This window comes from Myxine glutinosa, chromosome 5, assembly GCF_964187855.1.
Source record: "Myxine glutinosa chromosome 5, kmMyxGlut1.1, whole genome shotgun sequence".
In the NCBI taxonomy this organism is placed as follows: Eukaryota; Metazoa; Chordata; class Myxini; order Myxiniformes; family Myxinidae; genus Myxine; species Myxine glutinosa.
Window position 1 is genome coordinate 2,221,494 of NC_136265.1, and position 22,688 is coordinate 2,244,181.

Sequence of the window (22,688 nt, forward strand, 5' to 3'; positions counted from 1 at the left end):
TGTTCACCACCATCTCTTATTTTCCCCCATCCAAAACCTTGATCGTTTCTATCCCCGCTAATTTCACCCCAATTCCACTTTTTTGAAATACCAACTTCTGTCCTGGAAGTCCTTGGTGTCCTTGTGTTTTATACTTCTCCCACCCAACCCCCCCTTCCCACCCCTCCTCCCCCCAAGCCCTCTCCCTCACACACATCTCCCTGCTCTTAAATGTTGTGTGCTCTCAAGTGTTTGTGTGCTTCCCATTCTCTTGTCTTCCGCTCCCTCTTTTTATATATTTTGTTTGTCTGGTTGATTTGTTTGTGAAGTAAATGTCAGCTCTTTCACGAGCCTCGATTCAGTATACAAAAAAAAAAAAAAAAAAAAAAAAAAAAATGGTCGCCTACGTCCGCCATTTTTCAACGGATCGGGCTGAAATGTAATACCAACCTGGTCCTTGCGGTAAGGATGCTGCATGTCAAGTTTGATCAGAATCGGTTGATATTTGTGGACGCTGGAGTGTTAACGTCGAAAAGTTAACGGACGACAGACCACAGACGACGACGACAACGACAACGACAGACGCCAGACGCCGGAGGGTTCAGTATGTGATGAACTCAACTGCACGGTAGTCCAGTTGAGTTAAAAACACATGGACACTGCTAGAACTTCCAGGAAAGAAGTTGGTATTTCAACAAAGTGTATCTGGGGTGAATTAACGGGGGTAGAAAAGATCAAGGTTTTGGATGGGGGAAGATAAGAGATGGTGCTGAACAGCTGTTTGAAAGATCTGGAGGGAGGAGTGGGATTGAAGAGAGTGAGGGAGTTTGTTCCAGAGGCGGGTGAAAAGAGGAATGAAAGAGTGAAGGTGAGCAGAGAGTCTTGATTTTGGCAATTTCACCACAAGAGGGTTGCTGGCAGATCTTGTGCGACCTGTGGGAAAATTTGGACAGAGCACAGACAGAGCTGGGGGAGCTCGGCCGGATAGGAGTCGGTAGAAGACAAAAAGACCACCTACATGCCTGTGGTGAAAGAGTGAAAGACCCTCACAATCAGCTTCATCACGGGAGATTCTATTGATTCTGAAAGCTTTGGTTTCAACAACGTGAAGTCAAGCCAGGTGTGACGCAGGAGCACCAGCCCAGAGGGGAGAGCAGTATTCCATAGAGCTGCGGATGAAAGCCATGTATGTGGTGAGGAGCTCAGGTGTGCCAAGGAAGGACTTCGCACGACGGAGGATGCCCAGTCGGCGACTGGCTTTGGAGGCCAGATTTGAAATGTGGTTTTCCCAGGAAAGATCATGGCAAATAGTGAGACCCAAAAGCTTGAGTGACAGAACTTCTTGGAGAGGATTATTCAGAAAGTGGATGGGAGGGTTTTCCAGTCGGTCTTTTCGGAGAGACATCGTAAGAGTGTGAGATTTATCAGGATTGAAAGACACGTTCCATTTGTTTGCCCAGTCTGTGATTTTGTCCAGGTCTGCAGAGAGTGAGGCGGCTGCAGACTGCCGATCTGAGGGATGAGGAATGGAGCGACAGAGAGTAGAGTCGTCAGCAAAGAGATAGAGAGGATTTTCAAGAGAGTCAGAGAGATCATTGATGAAGACCAGAAAAAGCACAGGGCCCAGAACACTACATTGGGGAACTCCAGCCTGAACAGGAAGAGGAGATGAGAGAAACCATTCCTCGGATGGATTCCGAGCTAGGTGTGAGGCAGGAGCACCGGCCCGGTTGACAGGTTGACAGAAACTTCTCCACCTTGTCAGGAGAGAAGGACACAGAGTCCAGGAGCAGCTGGGTACGACTGGGTACGGTGGGTACAGAGAGGGACGGGTTTGGGACACAAGATTTTGAGGCAAACAGAGTTGAGGCATTCATCTTTTTCAAGTGCGGAGTCAGCTGTATATCTGTTTGAGGTAAGGGATGGGATGGAGGGGGAACAAACCCCAGAAACAGATTTGACCAGACGCCACCAAGATTTGGAGGAGGGAGACAGGTTTGAGAGTTCAGTCTTGAGAGTCGAGAGATATTGTTTACTGGCTCTCCTGAGGATAGACACACACTTGTCCTGAGGGTAGACAGTTGGGATGATACAGTCGGTTGTGTCAGTGTGAAGGGGTATGGCAGACATTGTCATTCTCACTGGCTCTGGTGAAAAGGCAGAACAACCCACTGGAGGAATCCATCCTTTGAGCTGGGAAGCTGACATTTCAGCACAATAGTGAGCACTTGCTTTGGCAAAAACGGTATTTTTTGTTTTTTGATGAATCAATTAATTGATTAATTACTCAATTATTTTATCAGTTTATGAATCACTTATTTATTTTCTTTCTCATCTGAGCAATATCTCAGGCACCTTTTGCGATAAGATATTTATGAGCTGATTTATAAGCGATAGGATATTTATATACTGCATAAGCTGATATATATCAGACTGTATAAGCTGATATATATCAGACTGTATAAGCTGATACTTGGACACGACAATGACCGTGATTTGGCTGTAAATTGTATTTTGCATTTGTTGTTTCATTGATTAATCGATTAATTATTTAAATATTCGATTAATGACCGACTTCATTTTTTCGAAGTTGCAGATTCTGATGACACAGTGTTGCTTTAGGTATTGTATTGGCCAGTTTTTTTTTGTTTTTTTTTTGTATACTGAATCGAGGCTCGTGAAAGAGCTGACATTTACTTCACAAACAAATCAACCAGACAAACAAAATATATAAAAAGAGGGAGCGGAAGACAAGAGAATGGGAAGCACACAAACACTTGAGAGCACACAACATTTGAGAGCAGGGAGATGTGTGGGAGGGAGAGGGCTCGGGGGGAGGAGGCGTGGGAAGGGGTGGGGGGGTGGGGGGTGGGAGAAGTATAAAACACAAGGACACCAAGGACTTCCAGGTTAGAAGTTGGTATTTCAAAAAGTGGAATTGGGGTGAAATTATCGGGGATAGAAAAGATCAAGGTTTTGGATGGGGGAAGATAAGAGATGGTGGTGAACAGCTGTTTTAAAGACCTGGAGGGTGGAGTGGGATTGAAGAGGGTGAGGTAGTTTGTTCCAGAGGCGGGAGAAAAGAGGAATGAAGGAGTGAAGGTGAGCAGAGAGTCTTGATTTTGGCAGTTTAACCATAAGAGGGTTGCAGGCAGATCTTGTGCGACCTGTAGGAATATTTGCGGGACAGAGCCCAGAGAGAGCTGGGGGGGCAAGGCCAGAGAGGAGTCGGTAGAAGACGGAAAGACCACCAACCTGCCTGCGGTGAGTGAGTGAAAGGCCCTTGGAGTTAGCTTCATCGCGGGAGATTCCAATGATTCTGAATGCTTTGCTTTCAACAGCGTGAAGACGAGCTAGGTGTGAGGCCGGAGCACCAGCCCAGAGGGGAGAGCAGTATTCCATTGAGCTGCGGATGAAAGCCTTGTACGTGGTGAGGAGCTCAGGTGTGCCAAGGAAGGACTTCGCATGACGGCGGATGCCCAGTCGGCGACTGGCTTTGGAGGCCAGATTTGAAATGTGGTTTTCCCAGGAAAGATCATGGCAGATAGTGAGACCCAAAAGTTTGAGTGACAGAACTTCTTGGAGAGGATTATTCAGAAAGTAGATGGGAGGGTTGTCCAGTCGGTCTTTTCGGAGAGACATTGTAAGAGTGTGAGATTTGTCAGGATTGAAAGACATGTTCCACTTGTTTGCCCAGTCTGTGATTTTGTCCAGGTCTGCAGAGAGTGAGGAGGCTGCAGACTGTCGATCTGAGGGATGAAGAATGGAGTGACAGAGAGTAGAGTCATCAGCAAAGAGATAGAGAGGATTTTCAAGAGAGTCGGGGAGATCATTGATGAAGACCAGAAAAAGCACAGGACCCAGAACACTGCCTTGGGGAACTCCAGCCTGAACAGGAAGAGGAGATGAGAGAAACCCATTCAGCGCCACACGTTGACTACGACTAGAGAGGAAGTCCGCCAGCCATGCGTGGAGATTTCCATGGATACCAACAGAGGAGAGTTTGGTGAGCAGGGCGGGGTGTCAGACCGTATCGAAGGCACGTGATATGTCAAGGGAGACAGCTCAAATTTCCTGTTTGGCATTGAGGACCTCCATCCACTGCTGAGAAAGCAGAAGCAGCATGTCCAAAGTAGAGTGACCAGGTCTGAAACCAAATTGATGATCAGAGATCAAGCCATTGGAGAAGAGGAAAGATTTCATATCTGAAGCAATTGATTAAGAATTTAATTATTTTACCCTTTATTTTATATTTATTTCGTTATTAATCACTATTTTATTTTCTATCTCATCTGGGCAATATCTCAGGCACCTTTTGAGCGAGGAAGCTGATATTCGGACACAACAGTGACCAAGTGTTGTGGCTCTGAAGTATTTTTGATTTATTGATGAATTACTTAATCAATGTATTATTTATTGATTAATCAATTAATTGTTTATTTTTTCGATTAATGACTTTTAAAAATAATTTTCAAAAAGATACACCTTCAAACGAAACACCAGTGGTTGAGATATGCTATTAGCCAATTGATTAAGAAATTATTTTACGATCATTGTAGTGACAATGCACTAAAGTTGAACCCAGGAGTGATGCCCACTTAAACCGTTGAGGGGCGTCTATAAGACCTCGGACGTCCGCGATGCTGAGCCACTCCTGTGACATTTACTATGACATGTAGGCTTCTATGGTACATACCCGCACATATTCTAGGCTTGCTTGCTTTGACTAATACTAGGGCATGCCCGTACAAAATTATATCCCCCCCCTCTATTTACATGAAATGGTTTGGTACATTCGCAAAGCCAAAGCGGACGGCTTGCGAGTACGGTGACAACCCCCCCCCCCCCCTCTATTTACATGAAATGGTTTGGTCCAAAGCGAACGGCTTGCGAGTACGGTGACAATCCCCCCCCCCCCCTCTATTTACATGAAATGGTTTGGTCCAAAGCGAACGGCTTGCGAGTACGGTGACAATCCCCCCCTCTATTTACATGCAATGGTTTGGTCCAAAGCGAACGGCTTGCGGAGTTTGGTAAAGAAATCGCCATAGCTCGGTAACTACTTGTCCGATTAATTTAAAACCTTGAAAAGGCACATCCTCGGGTCTCCCCAGCAATATACCTGGCAAGTTTCAAGTATATCGGACTGGTAGTTGTCGAGAAACAGCAGTCGCATACAGACACACACACACACAGAGATTACTGGAATTATAGATAGACTAGGGCATGCCCGTACTATATCTATATCTAAAATTATATCCCCCCCCCCCCTCTATTTACATGAAATGGTTTGGTCCAAAGCGAACGGCTTGCGAGTACGGTGACAATCCCCCCCCTCTATTTACATGAAATGGTTTGGTCCAAAGCGAACGGCTTGCGGAGTTTGGTAAAGAAATCGCCATAGCGTGCCCAAACGCGCAGGAAAGCGAAAGAATCGCAAATTTAAGGAAATGCCCGTACTTCCGTAAGGAAGAGAAAAAAAATGAAAAGGAAAAACATTCCAAACCGCGAGGGAAAACAACACGGCACGTCGACACAACAACGTGTCCTGTGATTGGCCGTACGTGGCTGCCAGTAGCTGCCCCCAAAAAAAAGCTTTCACCGTCCGGCGACTGAATTTAAGGGGAAAAATAAAACGCTCTTCGCTTAAAACAATGCCCTTCGCTCTGACTGAATTGGGACAATGTTTTTATGTTTTTAATTGAATTACTATCCGTAATGGCGCACGCTCTCACGGGAGCTCCGGAAGGTCGTATATCGCAGTTACGATGAATCGCAAATTAGTTTTTATTAGTTTTAAAACATAGTTTAACGCCAACATAGCGCCAACATAGTTTGCAAACGTGAAATAAATGAATACGCTCTCAAATGTGCCATCCGAGGCAGAGTCTGTTCGCCACGTTTGGCACACGTGATAGCTCGCTGCTCTCTGATTGGTTGAATCGTTTTTTGGACATAGCTCGGTAACTACTTCTGCGATTAATTTAAAACCTTGAAAAGGCACATCCTCGGGTCCCCAGCAATATACCTGGCAAGTTTCAAGTATATCGGACCGGTAGTTGTCGAGAAACAGTGGTCACAGACAAACATACATACAAACATACAAACATACAAACATACAAACATACAAATATACAAACATACAAACATACACACAGAGATTGCTGGAATTATAGATAGATGATCGATCATTCTTATACGATGCCGTGATCCTGATATCTATTGCATGATTGTATTTTACAGGATGATACCAAAGATCTGATTGAGATTAAACCTACCTATGGGATAAAGTTGTGGACTTGGTTTATTTTCACTACACTTAATCTCAATCAAGATCTACGGAAACGGCGGGACACAAGATGATTCATGTACCGACATTCAGTGCCGACCCACAAGCTGCGGACTCGGGCTCGGAGTTAACTCACTGGCTCAGGTCACTGGAGAACCAGTTCAAAGCCCAGGATACCGTTCCCACTGCTGAAACGAAACTGGACGTTCTGCAGACTAAAGTGGACCACCACGTCTACAGGAGCATTGAACGATGTACGACGTACGATGCCGCTGTGGCGGAGCTAAAGCGAATTTACATTAAGAAACGGAGCGTGGTGTATACCAGGTATCTGCTCTCATCGCGGCGTCAACAGCCCACTGAGTCGATCGATCGCTTCGCCCAGGAGCTACGACAATTACTTGCAGACAGTACCCAAGAGGTCCGCACTCACGAGCAAGTCCAGGATGCTCTTGTCCGAGATGCTTTTGTCTCTGGGATCGGCTCTCCTGCTCTCAGGCTCAGACTTTTGGAGACAGCTGACCTGACGTTCACGGAGGCTCTACGGGTGGCACACGTCTACACTGAGGCCCGGGAACAATCTACCGCCTATGACCACACACGGGTCGTCGCGGGGACTTCTCAACTCGCGCGACCGGAGAGGGCTACCGCCGAGGATACGGGAGCGGACTCGACCATGCTAGCGGAGCCCTTGGCCGCTCCCGAGGTGGACTCGGATTCCGGCTTGGCTGCGGCTACGGCGGCCAGGCCAAGGCCTGTGCGAAATGCTACGTGTTACTTCTGTGGCAACCGACAGCATCCCAGGTCGGCATGTCCGGCTCGGGAAGCAATATGCCATTTGTGTACGACTAAAGGACATTTTGCAAAAGTCTACCGAAAGACCGCGCGGGGCGCACGAACTCGTGCGACCTTGAATGGGCTTATCGCCGAGCCAACGGAACGAGCACAGAGCGGGGCGCCTCACCCGACTTTGATGAGCAGTTCTCCTCCTCGTGGGCCTCTGGCTGTACGCCCGACCTTGGTGAGATACATCGGGCCGCCAAAACAAATGGCGCGAACATGACCAACCGCGGAGCGACCGTCCTTGACTGGAATCCGAACGCCCTCCGAAGGCGACTCAAACAATCGACAAGCTCCTGCTTCGACACGGCAAACAATGCACGTGACACGAGCGCCATCTGACGGCAGCTCGTACGAACTACACGCTCTTGCTTCAGCACGTAAAACTACAGATGGCAGCAATCCTTCTCGCGTGACACGAGCGCCCCCTGATGGCAGCTCGTAAGGACTACAAGCTCCTGACGCTCCTGCTTTGGCACGACCAACTATGCCTTTGACACGAGTGCCCTCCGGAGGCTGCTCGAACGACCGGAAAACTGCAGCCGGCGTGGGATCCACACGCGAGGCGCGATCTTCTCACTCTGATGGCTCAATACCTGCCGGATCTTCCGGCCTTAGTCAGGCCATTATTCCACTCATGGTCGAAGGTGTTTTTGCGCGGGCTTTAGTCGACACGGGGTCTACGGATAGTTTTATCGATCATCGACTAGTGCGTCAACATGGATGGCCGGTCCTCGGGACAACACGACGGATCTTTATGGCCTCCCAGGGGCTTAGGCTCAGCACAAAAGGGGAATGTCGATTGAAACTTGTGATAAAGGGACGCATGTTCCCAGATGTACATCTTATGGTCTTGCCTGCTTTATGTGCTGACATTCTGTTCGGACACGATTTTCTTAAACGACACGGACGTTTGGAAATGGAATTCGGTGGGACTGATACGCTTGCTGTGTGTGCGCTCACAAAAATGGAAATTGAGCCTCTTTCGCTGTTCCCCAACCTGACCACTGACTGCACTCCCGTAGCGGTGAAATCACGGCGCTACTCACGAGCAGACGCGCAAATCATTGCGGAAGAAACGGCCCAGCTCTTAAAGGGAGGTATCATAGAACCCAGCCGGTCGCCTTGGCGGGCCCAGGTCCTAGTGGTGCGAAGTGAAGCGCATCGCCGACGCATGGTAATCAATCATTCACAGACGATTAATCGCTTTACACAGCTGGACACCTACCCCCTTCCGGGGATGGACGCTCTGGTATGACAGGTGGCCCAGTACTCAGTCTACAGCACTCTCGATCTGCGTAGTGCGTATCATCAGATCCCCATCTCTAGGGCTGATCGCATCTATACCGCCTTTGAATCGGGTCAAAGGTTATACCAGTTCACCCGACTACCTTTTGGGGTGACGAACGGGGTCGCCTGTTTTCAGAGGGCTATGGACGACCTCGTTACTAAGGAGCAGATGTCTTTGTATATCTGGACAATCTTACGGTTTGTGGGCATGACCAGGGGCATCATGATGCTAATCTGAAGCGCTTCCTCGAGGTCGCGCAGAGGTATCGCCTAACCACGAATGAGGCTATGTGTCATTACTCTCTACGCACGATATATCTTCTGGGGTACACCGTGACCCACGGCTCTGTCGCTCCAGATAAGGAGCGTCTGCGACCTTTGCTCGATATGGCTCCGCCTAGCGATCGAGCTTCGCTGAAGCATGCTCTCGGGCTGTTCGCCCATTATTCTAAGTGGGTGCAAAATTTCTCCGCGAAGCTCCGCCCCCTTGTGGCCTGCGACACGTTCCCCATGAGCCCAGCTGCCTTGGCAGCCTTTGGGGACCTTAAGGCCGATATCGCTGGCGCCGCTGTGGCGACGATCGACGAGAGCGAATCTTTCGTCTTAGAAAGTGTTGCCTCGGATCATGCGATAGCGGCGACACCTCCCAGGGGGGGGGGTGCCCTGTGGCTTTCTTTTCGCGGACTCTCACCTCCGCTGAGCGGAGGCATTCGTCTGTCGAAAAGGAAGCGTACGCGATCGTCGAGTCGATTCGGCGATGGCGACCGTACTTACTCGGGCGATGCTTCCAAATCATCACGGACCAACAAAGTGTAGCGTTCATGTACGACACCTTACATGCTCAGCGCATTAAGAATGAGAAAATCACTCGCTGGCATATCGAACTCGCCGACTTCTGCTACACCATCAAATATCGCCCGGGGAAGGATAACCTGGTCGCCGACGTCTTATCGAGGCCGGCTACGTGCGCGGGTATCATAACTCTGGAGGGTCTGTGCACTTTGCACGGCACTATGTGTCATCCTGGGGTGACGCGTTTCGCTCATTTTGTGCGTAGTGGTAATCTGCCGTACTCGATTGAGGACGTCCGCCGGATCTGCCGCGACTGCGCTATATGTGCGGAACTCAAACCGTGTTTTTACAACCCTCCCATGCTGACGCTGGTTAGGGCTACTAGACCGTGGGAGAGATTGGCAATGGATTTCAAAGGGCCGCTGCCGGTGTCGAGTAACTCTCGTTATCTGCTCACTATCGTTGATGAGTACTCGCGATTCCCTTTTGCTTACACGTGCGTGGATATGACGGCTGCCATGGTCATACGGTGCCTGCAGAATTTGTTTTCTATGTTTGGGTATCCGGCCTACGTGCATACCGATCGGGGTGCGGTGTTCCTGTCTCAGGAAGTGAGAGGTTACCTGCTCCAAAATAATGTCGCTTCGAGCTACACCACACTGTACAGAACCCAGGCGAATGGGCAGGTCAAACGCTTCAATGGGATTATATGGAGGGCCGTCATGCTAAGCCTCCGGACCCTCGGCCGTGGCCTCGATAAATGGGCTTGGTCGCTACCTGCGGCGCTGAACTCGATCAGGGCTCTACTATGTACGGCCACCAACCAGACTCCCCACGAAAGACTGTTCCACCACCCTAGAAGCTCGGGTAGTATCCGATCTTTACCCAGTTGGCTCGCTGAGCCGGGGCCGGCCTATCTCAAACGTGCGGTTCGCACAAGCAAGTATGACCCCTTTGTGGATAAGGTGCAGGTACTCCAGGCTAATCCCGAGCATGCTCGTGTGATGACGGCAGATGGACGCGAGTCCACTGTCTCCGTATGCCATCTCGCCCCATGTGGGGTCATCGACCCTTATAGGGATATCGACGAACCGATCTATGAGTCTATGGACTCTCCCGAAGCTTCCTCTATGGAACATCTGCCGTCCCTTCCTTCGTCAAACACTCCCCCGCCTGGAGGCTCTGAGGTCCCCCCCCCCCCCCCCGACACCTGCCTCCAGCGGCTACTCCGACGGGGACTCCGGGCTTGGGGATGCCACACCCGGTAGTTTCCGGACACGTGCCGGCCGGGTAATTCGCCACCCTGACCGCTACGGATGGACCGACTGACATGGAATGACTTCCCCAATCAATTAATGCTGACGCACGCTTGATTCCTGCCTAGCGGCAGTGTAGTTCTAACGGCGGGCAGAATGTAGTGAAAATGTACTAAAGTTGAACCCAGGAGTGATGCCCACTTAAACCGCTGAGGGGCGTCTATAAGACCTCGGACGTCCGCGACGCTGAGCCACTCCTGTGACATTTACTATGACATGTAGTCTTGTATGGTACGTACCCGCACATATTCTAGGCTTGCTTGCTTTGACTAATATGATCGATCATTCTTATACGATGCCGAGATCCTGATATCTATTGCATGATTGTATTTTACAGGATGATACCAAAGATCTCATCTATCTATAATTCCAGCAATCTCTGTGTGTGTGTGTGTCTGTGTGTCTGTGTGTGTGTTTGTTTGTCTGTGACCGCTGTTTCTCGACAACCACGGGTCCGATATACTTGAAACTTGCCAGGTATATTGCTGGGGACCCGAGGATGTGCCTTTTCAAGGTTTTAAATTAATCGCAAAAGTAGTTACCGAGCTTTGTCCAAAAAACGATTCAACCAATCAGAGAGCAGCGAGCTATCACGTGTGCCGAACGTGGCGAATACACTCTGCCTCGGATGGCACATTTGAGAGCGTATTCATTTATTTCACGTTTGCAAACTATGTTGGCGCTATGTTGGCGTTAAACTATGTTTTAAAACTAATAAAAACTAATTTGCGATTCATCGTAACTGCGATATACGACCTTCCGGAGCTCCCGTGAGAGCGTGCGCCATTACGGATAGTAATTCAATTAAAAACATAAAAACATTGTCCCAATTCAGTCAGAGCGAAGGGCGTTGTTTTAAGCGAAGAGCGTTTTATTTTTCCCCTTAAATTCAGTCGCCGGACGGTGAAAGCTTTTTTTTGGGGGCAGCTACTGGCAGCCACGTACGGCCAATCACAGGACACGTTGTTGTGTCGACGTGCCGTGTTGTTTTCCCTCGCGGTTTGGAATGTTTTTCCTTTTCATTTTTTTTCTCTTCCTTACGGAAGTACGGGCATTTCCTTAAATTTGCGATTCTTTCGCTTTCCTGCGCGTTTGGGCACGCTATGGCGATTTCTTTACCAAACTCCGCAAGCCGTTCGCTTTGGACCAAACCATTTCATGTAAATAGAGGGGGGGGATTGTCACCGTACTCGCAAGCCGTTCGCTTTGGACCAAACCATTTCATGTAAATAGAGGGGGGGGGGATATAATTTTAGATATAGATATAGTACGGGCATGCCCTAGTTGAGATTAAACCTACCTATGGGATAAAGTTGTGGACTTGGTTTATTTTCACAACAATCATTATTTATTGATTTTATTTACACAATCCATCAATTAGTTATTGTCCACCTCTCCCTCCCAATACCGCCTCAATGTGCTGCACGGCGGTGTCACCAAAGGCGCCCCGGCAATGCCGCGCTGGAGGATGTTATTTATTTATTTGGCATGGGGGCGGTGTACTTTGAATGGAGCTCTATTTGTTTTTAAAGAATTTTCGGAAATTTGTTGAATTTGATTTTCACTTGGAAGTTGTAGGTTACGATGTGCAGATAAAGGTGGAAAAAGTCTTATTTAATGCATTTTAACTCCAGGCTGTAAGGTAACAAAAGGTAAAAATATTGAAAGAGGGTGTAGACTTTCTGTCGGCATTGTATGTATAATGATGTAACGATAAACCGATAAGATTATGGGGTCAAGAGGTCAAAGGCCAAAAGCCAGAGGTCCCGTAAGGTAAAAATTATGTTGCCGCACTAACTTTTGAAGCAGCGATGGGATTTTGGCAAAAGTATACACGAGAATGCAAAGAGCAACTGATGAGACTTTACCATGAAAAGGTCTAAGGTCACAGGTCATGTCAGGTGAACATGTGATGCTTGATAACAGCTGAAGGGATTTAAGTCAAAGTTGATTCAAATATGTATAAACCTCCATCAGTGAATCCATCCAAGATATATATTATTTGCGACTGAAAGGTCAAGGGTCAGAGATCATATGAAAACCCCTGTTCATGTGACACCATTGGCTATGGTATTTGAAGTAAACGAAGTGCATGTCCCATGATACACATGTACGGATTAGATATTGAGGTCAAATTATCCTGAGTTTTTTGGTGAAAGTCAGAGTAATGATGATGATGTCCACTCCTGCATTTTCAGATGCATATGGCTGCCAGAGCAGTTTCTTGGCTGTGGGGCACAATCCTGGATGGGTCGCCACTCCGACACAGGATACTCGAATGGTTCATTCTAAACAGGTACTCATTTTGCCAACCTCGGAAGGATGACAGGCCAAGTCAACCTCACCTGGAGTTAACTTAACGACCGACCGGGATTCAAACTCAGGACCCGAGACTCCCAAGGCCGCACCCTAACCTTTAACACCAACACCAGGTTTAGGGTCAGAAGAAGCAAAAGTTTATTGTGGGCAGAGGCTTTTCGGGTGGCGTCGAGACGTTGATTTATGTCAAGTTTCTCCATATTCAGATCAAATTGTTGGCAAATCCTTCATGCGCCCACTTTGTCCTCACTCAATGTTTCCCATTTAAAAACTTTCTTTTATCCCAATAGGAAACCGCTTTCTAAAATCAAGGCTGAACATATGAACCCCCATACATGAACCCGCCTCCATCCCCCCCCCCCCCGTTTCCAAACCAACATCACAGGTCCAAACTCGAACCTTGGTGCTAGCTTAACGGTTAAAGGGGGTGGCACACAATCTTGGGGTCTTGAATTCAAGCCCCTGTCATGTTGTCGAATTAGCACGAGGTGGGTCAATTCAGCCCATCATTCTTCCAAGGTTGGCAAAATGAGAACGTTCTCCCTGGTAAGGGGGCATTGCATCAGCAGTACAACCGTGCCCCCAGAAAATGATTCAGCCAATCGGCCACAGGCTGCATCCGAATAAATAAATAAATAAATACCCCTGAGGGTGGAAGTTATTTTCCAGCTTCTCAATTTCTCATGTTTACAATCAAGTATCCTCCATGCCTACCTGTAGTAGCAGGTATCTCTGTAGGTTGGCTTTGTGTGTCATTGTAGATTGTTGACACAGAAACGTTGTAGTCGGTGCCAGGAGGGAGGTTTGAAAAGGTGATGTTTGTTTGCCCTGTGGTTTCATTTTCTACCGTGATGTTGTCAATGATCAACATCACAATATATTCATAACGTGCTTGGTTTGTATCATTTGGGTTGGTCCAGGAGATGGAGAGAGATGTTGAGTTTTGTGTTGAAATTTGGAGATTTTCAGGAGGTGATGGATCTGAAAATGAAAAAGAAAGAAGCAAAAGAATGAGTTAACATCAACAAGTAGTTTTTGTTTTTGGTGTAATTGAGCAATACTTTCAACACCATCACAGCAACAGGGAGAATTCCTTTGCACACTTTTCTTGGGAAAACCACATTTCCAAGCTGGCCTCCAAAGCCAGTCGCCGACTGGGCATCCTCCGTCGTGCGAAGTCCTTCCTCGGCACACCTGAGCTCCTCACCACATACAAGGCTTTCATCCGCAGCCAATGGAATACTGTTCTCCCCTATGGGCCGGTGCTCCTGCCTCACACCTAGCTCGGCTTCACGCTGTTGAAACCAAAGCTTTCAGAATTATTGGAATCTCCCGCGATGAAGCTATCTCTGAGGGCCTTTCACTCACTCACCGCAGGCAGGTAGGTGGTCTTTCTGTCTTCTACCGACTCCTCTCCGGCCTTGCACCCCCAGCTCTCTCTGTGCTCTGTCCCCCAAATATTCCTACAGGTCGCACAAGATCTGCCAGCAACCCTCTGATGGTTAAACTGCCGAAATCTCGGCTCTCTGCTCACCTTCACTCTTTCATTCCTCTTTTCTCCCGCCTCTGGAACAAACTCCCTCACTCCCTTCAATCCCACTCCTCCCTCCAGGTCTTTAAAACAGCTGTTCACCACCATCTCTTATCTTCCCCCATCCAAAACCTTGATCTTTTCTACCCCCGCTAATTCACCCCAGATCCACCTTGTTTGAAATTCCAACTTCTTTCCTGGAAGTCCTGGCAGTGTCCATATGTTTTATACCTCTCCCACCGCCCCCTTCCCACGCCCCCCCCCCCCAAGCCCTCGCCCTCTCTCAGATCTCTCGATGTCTCCATGTCTCTCGGTCACTGCTCTCAAATGTTGTGTTTGTGTCCTTCCCCCTCTCTCCCCATCTTGTCTACCGCTCCCTATGTTATATGTTTTATGTGTCGGTTTGTCTTTCTGGGTGATTAATATTCGCTCTTTCACGAGCCTCGACCTTGTATACAAAAAAAAAAAAAAAAAAAAAAAAAAAAAAATCCAGGTGGATTACTGAGTTTAGAACCAAGCGGAACCTCAAGCCTCAAACCCGAGCGGAACGCCCTCTTCTTCAAACGCTTAATTCGAACCGTTCGTCGTCCGTCGGTCGTTGCTGCGGTCTGTGCTCGGCAGATGAACTTACAGATCGGATTGATGGGTTGTCGACTAACATCGGTGATTCTGTTAAGTTTCAGTAATGGTGAAGTAAATACTGCACACTCGATTTGTCATTGAGCACAGTGAACACTGAACACAGCTGACTGGGCATCCTCTGTCGTGCGAAGTCCTTCCTTGGCACACCTGAGCTCCTCACCACATACAAGCCTTTCATCCACAGCTCAATGGAATACTGCTCTCCCCTCTGGGCCGGTGCTCCTGCCTCACACCTAGCTCGGCTTCACGCTGTTGAAACCAAAGATTTCAGGATCTTTGGAATCTACCAAAATCAAGGCTCTCTGCTCACCTTCACACTTTCATTCCTCTTTTCACCCGCCTCTGGAACAAACTCCCTCACTCTCTTCAATCCCACTCCTCCCTCCAGGTCTTTAAAACAGCTGTTCAGCACCATCTCTTATCTTCCCCAATCCAAAACCTTGATCTTTTCTACCCCCCTTAATTCACCCCAAACCAACCTTTTAAAATTCAGTTTTCATTCCTGAAATCCCGAGTAGTGTCCATCTTGTTTATACCGAGTACGACGCCCCCCCCCCCCCACCCCGCCAACCTTCCACAGATCTCCCGATGTCCCTGTTCTTTCCTGTTATTATGCTTCCCTCCCTCCCGCTCCCTCTTTCCTCCCACTCCCTTTATTATATGTTATATGTGTTTGCTCTTATATGAGCCTTGACGAAGAACACAAAAACAGTAAAACACACGGACATCAAATGTCATAGATTTATCAGTTCATACAGATAATTTTACTGTGATTAGTTATTTCTGGTCTGTTCTTAATTTCAGCTCCATAAATTCATTAAAAGTTTCAAAATACCTACTTGTAGTTGCAGATATCTCTACAGCTTGGCTTTGTCTGCCATGGTAGAGTGATGACACATTCATGTTGTAGTCAGTTCCAGGGGAGAGGTCTGAAAAGGTGATGTATGTTTGCCCTGTGGTTTCATTTTTTACCGGTTTGTTGTCAATGATCAACATCACAAGATATTCATAATCTGCTTGGTTTATATCATTTGGGTTGGTCCAGGAGATGGAGAGAGATGTTGAGTTTTGTGTTGAAATTTGGGGATTTTCAGGAGGTGATGGATCTGAAAATGAAAAAGAAAGAAGCAAAAGAATGAGTTGACATCAACAAGTAGTTTTTGTTTTTGGTGTAATTGAGCAATACCTTCAACACCATCACAACAAAAGGGAGAATTCCTTTGCAATCCATGTGGATTACTAAGTTTCAGTTCAACAAGTTAAAGGATTAGGGGGGAAAGTCTGGAAAACTGACCCAGGTAATAATATGTGATGTTTTCTACGTCCAAAAAGGGCAAAACTACGTGAAAAATTGGTGAAACGTCCCGAAACTCAAACTTATTCTGTACCTCATTATAAAACAACCAAGAACAAGGTTTAGTTGAATATGTTGAAGAGTGTATGTTGAGGCCCAACAACAACAACAGCAACAACTCGGGTCTGGGGCGGAGGTGCCTTTTTTCCCCTCCGTCTGCCATTTTGTGTGCGAGCATGCAAACCACCGTTTTTCTCTGTTGCACACCGCTCCTTTCCTCCACACTGCTCCTGTTGTACACCTCCATCTTCCATCCCCGAAGGGCGTCCGGCAGTGACTCGCGCTGAAAGCGGGTACTCCCCCTTTCTCCCAGTTTGATTGTTTGTTTGTGTCAGGGCGATATCTCAGCCATCCTTTGAGCGAGAAAGCTGACATTTCAGCACTTGATTTGTCAAAAACGGTATTTTTTTTTTTTAATGAATCAATTAATTGATTAATTACTTAATTATTATCGGTTTAATAATCACTTATTGTACACCACTCCTTTCCTATGCCATCTCCGGGCATTGCAAATCGTCATTGCCGGGCACCAAAGGGGGCTCGGCAGTGACGCACGCTGAAAGAGAGTACTCAGTTTTCACTCTGGTTTCTTGTTTTCTTTCTTGCTTTCTTGCTTTCTTGTTTGTTTGTCCGGACGATATCTCAGCCATCCTTTAAGCTAGGAAGCTGAAATTTCGGCACAATAGTGAGCAAGTCCTTTGTCAAAAACGTTATTTTTTTTTGATTAATCAATAAATTGAGGAGTTATTTAATTATTAGCGATTAATTAAGTACTTATTTAATTAATCAAATTTCCTTTCTCTTCTGACCATGAACTCAGGCACCTTTTGAGTTAGGAAGCTGATATTTGGACATGCCAATGACCAGGTGATTTGGCTGCAACGGATATTTTTGATTTATTAATTAATCAATTAATCGATTAATTATTGAATTATTCGATTAATGACAAAAAAATTTTTTTTTTTTTTAAGTTACACATTCTGATGAAATAGTGGTAGTTTATGTGTTCTCTGACCAAATTGATTAATAATTTAATTTTTTAATGATTATTATTTATTTATTTTCATTATTAATCATTTATTTATTTTCTTTCTCATTTGGCCAATATCTCAGGCACCTTTTGAGCTGGGAAGGTAATATTTGGACATGAGTGACCAAGTGATGTGGCTATCAAGGATATTTTTGATTTATTGATTAATCATTTCATCTATTAATTATTTATTGATTAATCGATTAATTATTTATTGAGTAATCAATTAATTATTTAATTTTTTATAAATGACTTATTTAATTAAATTTCTAAAAGATACATCTTCGGATGAAGCACCAGTGGTTTAGTTAGGCGATTAGCCAATTGATTATGAAAATATTTTGTGATAATCTTTTATTGATTTTAATTATACAATTAATCAATCAATTAGTGTACACCTCTCCCTCCCAATGCAGCCTCAATGAGCTGCACTGCGGTATTGCCGGGCGCCTGAGGCGCCCCGGCAATGCCGCGCTGCAGCATATTTAACTATTTGGCATGGGTCGGTGTACTTTGAATGTATCTGTACTTGTTTATTTTCTTTCTCAACTGAGCAATATCTCAGGCACCTTTTGCGATAGGAAGCTGATATTTGGACACGACAATGACAGTGATTTGGCTGTAAATTGTATTTTTGATTTATTGTTTAATTGACTAATCAATTAATTATTTAATTATTCCATTAATGACCGACTTAACTTTTTTCAAGTTGCAGATTCCGATGAAACAGTGGTGCTTTAGGAATTGTATTAGCCAATTGATTAATAATTGTACACCGCACCTTTCCTATGCCATCTCCAGGCATTGCAAATCGTCATTGATGGGCACCGAAGGGGGCTCGGCAGTGACGCACGCTGAAAGGGTGTACTCAGTTTTCACTCTGGTTGTTTGTTTGTTTTCTTGTTTTCTTGTTTGTTTTTCCGGACGATATCTCAGCCATCCTTTGAGCTCGGAAGCTGAAATTTCGGCACAGTAGTGAGCAAGTCCTTTGTCAAAAACTGTATTTTTTGTTTTTTCAATAATCAATTAATTAAGGAGTTATTTAATTATTAGCGATTAATTAAGTACTTATTTAATTAATTACATTTCCTTTCTCTTCTGACCTTTAACTCAGGCACCTTTTGAGTTGGGAAGCTGATATTTGGACATGCCAATGACCAGGTGATTTGGCTGCAAAGGCTATTTATGATTTATGAATTTATCAATTAATCGATTAATGACTAAACAATTTTTTTTTTAAACTTACAGATTCTGATGAAATGGTGGTGGTTTATATGTTCTGTGACCGAATTGATTAATAATTTAATTTTTCTATGATTATTTATTTATTTTCATTATTATTCATTTATTTATTTTCTTTCTCATTTGGCCAATATCTCAGGCACCTTTTGAGCTCGGAAGCTAATATTTGGACATGAGTGACCAAGTGATGTGGCTATCAAGGATACTTTTGATTTATTGATTAATCATTTAATCGATTAATTATTTATTGATTAATCGATTAATTATTTTTTGATTAATCAATTAATTATTTAATTTTTTACGAATGACTTATCTATCTATAATTCCAGTAATCTCTGTGTGTGTGTGTGTGTGTCTGTATGCGACCGCTGTTTCTCGACAACTACCGGTCCGATATACTTGAAACTTGCCAGGTATATTGCTGGGGACCCGAGGATGTGCCTTTTCAAGGTTTTAAATTAATCGGACAAGTAGTTACCGAGCTATGGCGATTTCTTTACCAAACTCCGCAAGCCGTTCGCTTTGGACCAAACCATTGCATGTAAATAGAGGGGGGGGGGGGGGGGATTGTCACCGTACTCGCAAGCCGTTCGCTTTGGACCAAACCATTTCATGTAAATAGAGGGGGGGGGGGGGGGATTGTCACCGTACTCGCAAGCCGTTCGCTTTGGACCAAACCATTTCATGTAAATAGAGGAGGGGAGGGGGGGGATTGTCACCGTACTCGCAAGCCGTCCGCTTTGGCTTTGCGAATGGACCAAACCATTTCATGTAAATAGAGGGGGGGGATATAATTTTGTACGGGCATGCCCTAGTTTAATTAAATTTCTAAAAGATACATCTTCGGATGAAGCACGAGTGGTTTAGTTATGCTATTAGCCAATTGATTAAGAAAATATTTTGTGATAATCTTTTATTGATTTTAATTATACAATTAATCAATCAATTAGTGTACACCTCTCCCTCCCAATGCAGCCTCTATGAGCTGCACTGCGGTATTGCCGGGCGCCAGAGGCGCCCCGGCAATGCCGCGCTGTAGGATATTTAATTATTTGGCATGGGGGCGGTGTACTTTGAATCTATCTGTACTTGTTTAATTATTTTACCATTATTTTATATTTATTTCGTTGTTGAACACAGCACCTTTCCTATGCCATCTCCAGGCATTGCAAATCGTCATTGCTGGGCACCGAAGGGGGCTCGGCAGTGACGCACGCTGAAAGGGAGTACTCAGTTTTCAGTCTGGTTGTTTGTTTTCTTGCTTTCTTGTTTGTTTGTTTGTCCGGGCGATATCTCAGCCATCCTTTGAGCTAGGAAGCTGAAATTTCGGCACAGCAGTGAGCAAGTCCTTTCTCAAAAATGTTATTTTTTGTTTTTTGATTAATCAATTAATTGAGGAGTTATTTAATTATTAGCGATTAATTAAGTACTTATTTAATTAATCAAATTTCCTTTCTCTGCTGACCATTAACTCAGGCACCTTTTGAGTTAGGAAGCTGATATTTGGACATGCCAATGACCAGGTGATTTGGCTGCAAAGGCTATTTTTGATTTATTAATTAATCAATTAATCAATTGATCGATTAATTATTTAATTATTCCATTAATGACGAATTTTTTTTTTTTTAAGTAACAGATTCTGATGAAATGGTGGTGGTTTATGTGTTCTCTGACCGAATTGATTAATAATTTAATTTTTTTATGATTATTATTTATTTATTTTCATTATTAATCATTTATGTTTCTCATTTGGCCAATATCTCAAGCACCTTTTGAGCTCGGAAGCTAATATTTGGACATGAGTGACCAAGTTATGTGGCTATCAAGGATATTTTTGATTTATTGATCAATTAATCAATTAATCGATTAACTCTTTAATTATTCGATTAAGTACTAATTTTTTTTTTTTCAGTTACAGATTCTGATGAAATGGTGGTGGTTTATGTGTTCTATGACCGAATTGGTTAATAATTTATTTTTTTAATGATTATTATTTATTTATTTTCATTATTAATCATTTATTTATTTTCTTTCTCATTTGGCCAATATCTCAGGCACCTTTTTTTTTTTTTTTTTTCTTTTTTGTATACTGAATCGAGGCTCGTGAAAGAGCTAACATTTACTTCACAAACAAATCAAGCAGACAAACAAAATATATAAAAAGAGGGAGCGGAAGACAAGATGGGGAGAGAAGGGGAAGCACACAAACACAACATTTGAGAGCAGGGAGATGTGTGGAAGGGAGAGGGCTTGGGGGGAGGAGGCGTGGGAAGGTTTTGAAGTATAAAACACAAGGACCAAGGACTTCCAGGACAGAAGTTGGTATTTCAAAAAAGTGGAATTGGGGTGAAATTAGCGGGGGTAGAAAAGATCAAGGTTTTGGATGGGGGAAGATAAGAGATGGTGGTGAACAGCTGTTTTAAAGACCTGGAGGGTGGAGTGGGAGTGAAGAGAGTGAGGGAGTTTGTCCCAGAGGCGGGAGAAAAGAGGAATGAAGGAGTGAAGGTGAGCAGAGGGTCTTGATTTTGGCAGTTTGACCATAAGAGGGTTGCAGGCAGATCTTGTGCGACCTGTAGGAATGTTTGCGGGACAGAGCCCAGAGAGAGATGGGGGGCAAGGCCAGAGAGGAGTCGGTAGAAGACGGAAAGACCACCAACCTGCCTGCGGTGAGTGAGTGAGAGGCCCTTGGAGTTAGCTTCATCGCAGGAGATTCCAATGATTCTGAATGCTTTGGTTTCAACAGCGTGAAGACGAGCTAGGTGTGAGGCAGGAGCACCAGCCCATTTGTCCAGATTCCATTGAGCTGCGGATGAAAGCCTTGTATGTGGTGAGGAGCTCAGGTGTGCCAAGGAAGGACTTCGCACGACAGAGGATGCCCAGTCGGCGACTGGCTTTGGAGGCCAGATTTGAAATGTGGTTTTCCCAGGAAAGATCATGGCAGATAGTGAGACCCAAAAGCTTGAGTGACAGAACTTCTTGGAGAGGATTATTCAGAAAGTGGATGGGAAGGTTGTCCAGTCGGTCTTTTCGGAGAGACATCGTAAGAGTGTGAGATTTGTCAGGATTGAAAGACATGTTCCACTTGTTTGCCCAGCCTGTGATTTTGTCCAGATCTGCAGAGAGTGAGGAGGCTGCAGACTGCCGATCTGAGGGATGAAGAATGGAGCGACAGAGAGTAGAGTCATCAGCAAAGAGATACAGAGGATTTTCAAGAGAGTCAGAGAGATCATTGATGAAGACCAGAAAAAGCACAGGGCCCAGAACACTGCCTTGTGGAACTCCAGCCTGAACAGGAAGAGGAGATGAGAGAAACGCATTCAGGGCCACACGTTGACTATGACTCGAGAGGAAGTCCGCCAGGCATGCATGGAGATTTCCATGGATACCAAAAGAGGAGAGTTTGGTGAGCAGAGCGGGGTGCCAGACCGTATCGAAGGCACGTGATATGTCAAGGAAGACAGCTCTAATTTCCTGTTTGGCATTGAGGACCTCCATCCATTGTTGAGAAAGCAGAAGCAGCATGTCCAGAGTAGAGTGTCCAGGTCTGAAACCAAATTGATGATCAGAGATCAAGCCATTGGAGAAGAGGAAAGATTTCATATCTGAAGCAACGATGGATTCCATGACTTTGCTGATAATTGGGAGAAGGCTGATTGGTCTGTAGTTGCTGGGATCTGTTTTTGCACCTTTTTTGTGCAAAGTGGTGATGTTGGCAGATTTCCAAGCAGATGGAAGATGACCTTGAGCAAAAGAGAGGGTGAAGAGAACAGAGAGAGGGAGTGAAAGAGCGGAAGAACAGGATTTTAGGACCCGTGGGCTGATGCCGTCAGGTCCAGTTGCAGAATCCGAGTCGAGGGTTGACAGAAACTTTTCCACCTTGTCAGGATGAAAGGACACAGAGTCCAGGAGCAGCTGGGTACGACTGGGTATGGTGGGTACAGAGAGGGATGGGTTTGGGACACAAGATTTAGAGGCAAACACAGAGTTGAGGCATTCAGCTTTTTCACGTGCGGAGTCAACCGTGTGGCCATTTGAGGTGAGGGAGGGGATGGAGGGGGCACAAA

The 22,688-nt window shown here is 45.5% G+C and overlaps 1 protein-coding gene across 1 annotated transcript in view; it reads right to left on the reverse strand.

The window, feature by feature from the left end:
- Positions 1-22,688, reverse strand: part of LOC137428036 (receptor-type tyrosine-protein phosphatase H) — a 329,265-nt gene that overhangs the window by 212,360 nt on the left and 94,217 nt on the right. The window contains exons 6-7 of the mRNA XM_078777499.1: positions 15,838-16,104; positions 13,540-13,806 (exon numbers count right to left, since the gene is read on the reverse strand). Of these exons, the coding sequence (XP_078633625.1) occupies positions 13,540-13,806; positions 15,838-16,104 (534 nt within the window). The remainder of the gene's footprint in view (positions 1-13,539; positions 13,807-15,837; positions 16,105-22,688) is intronic.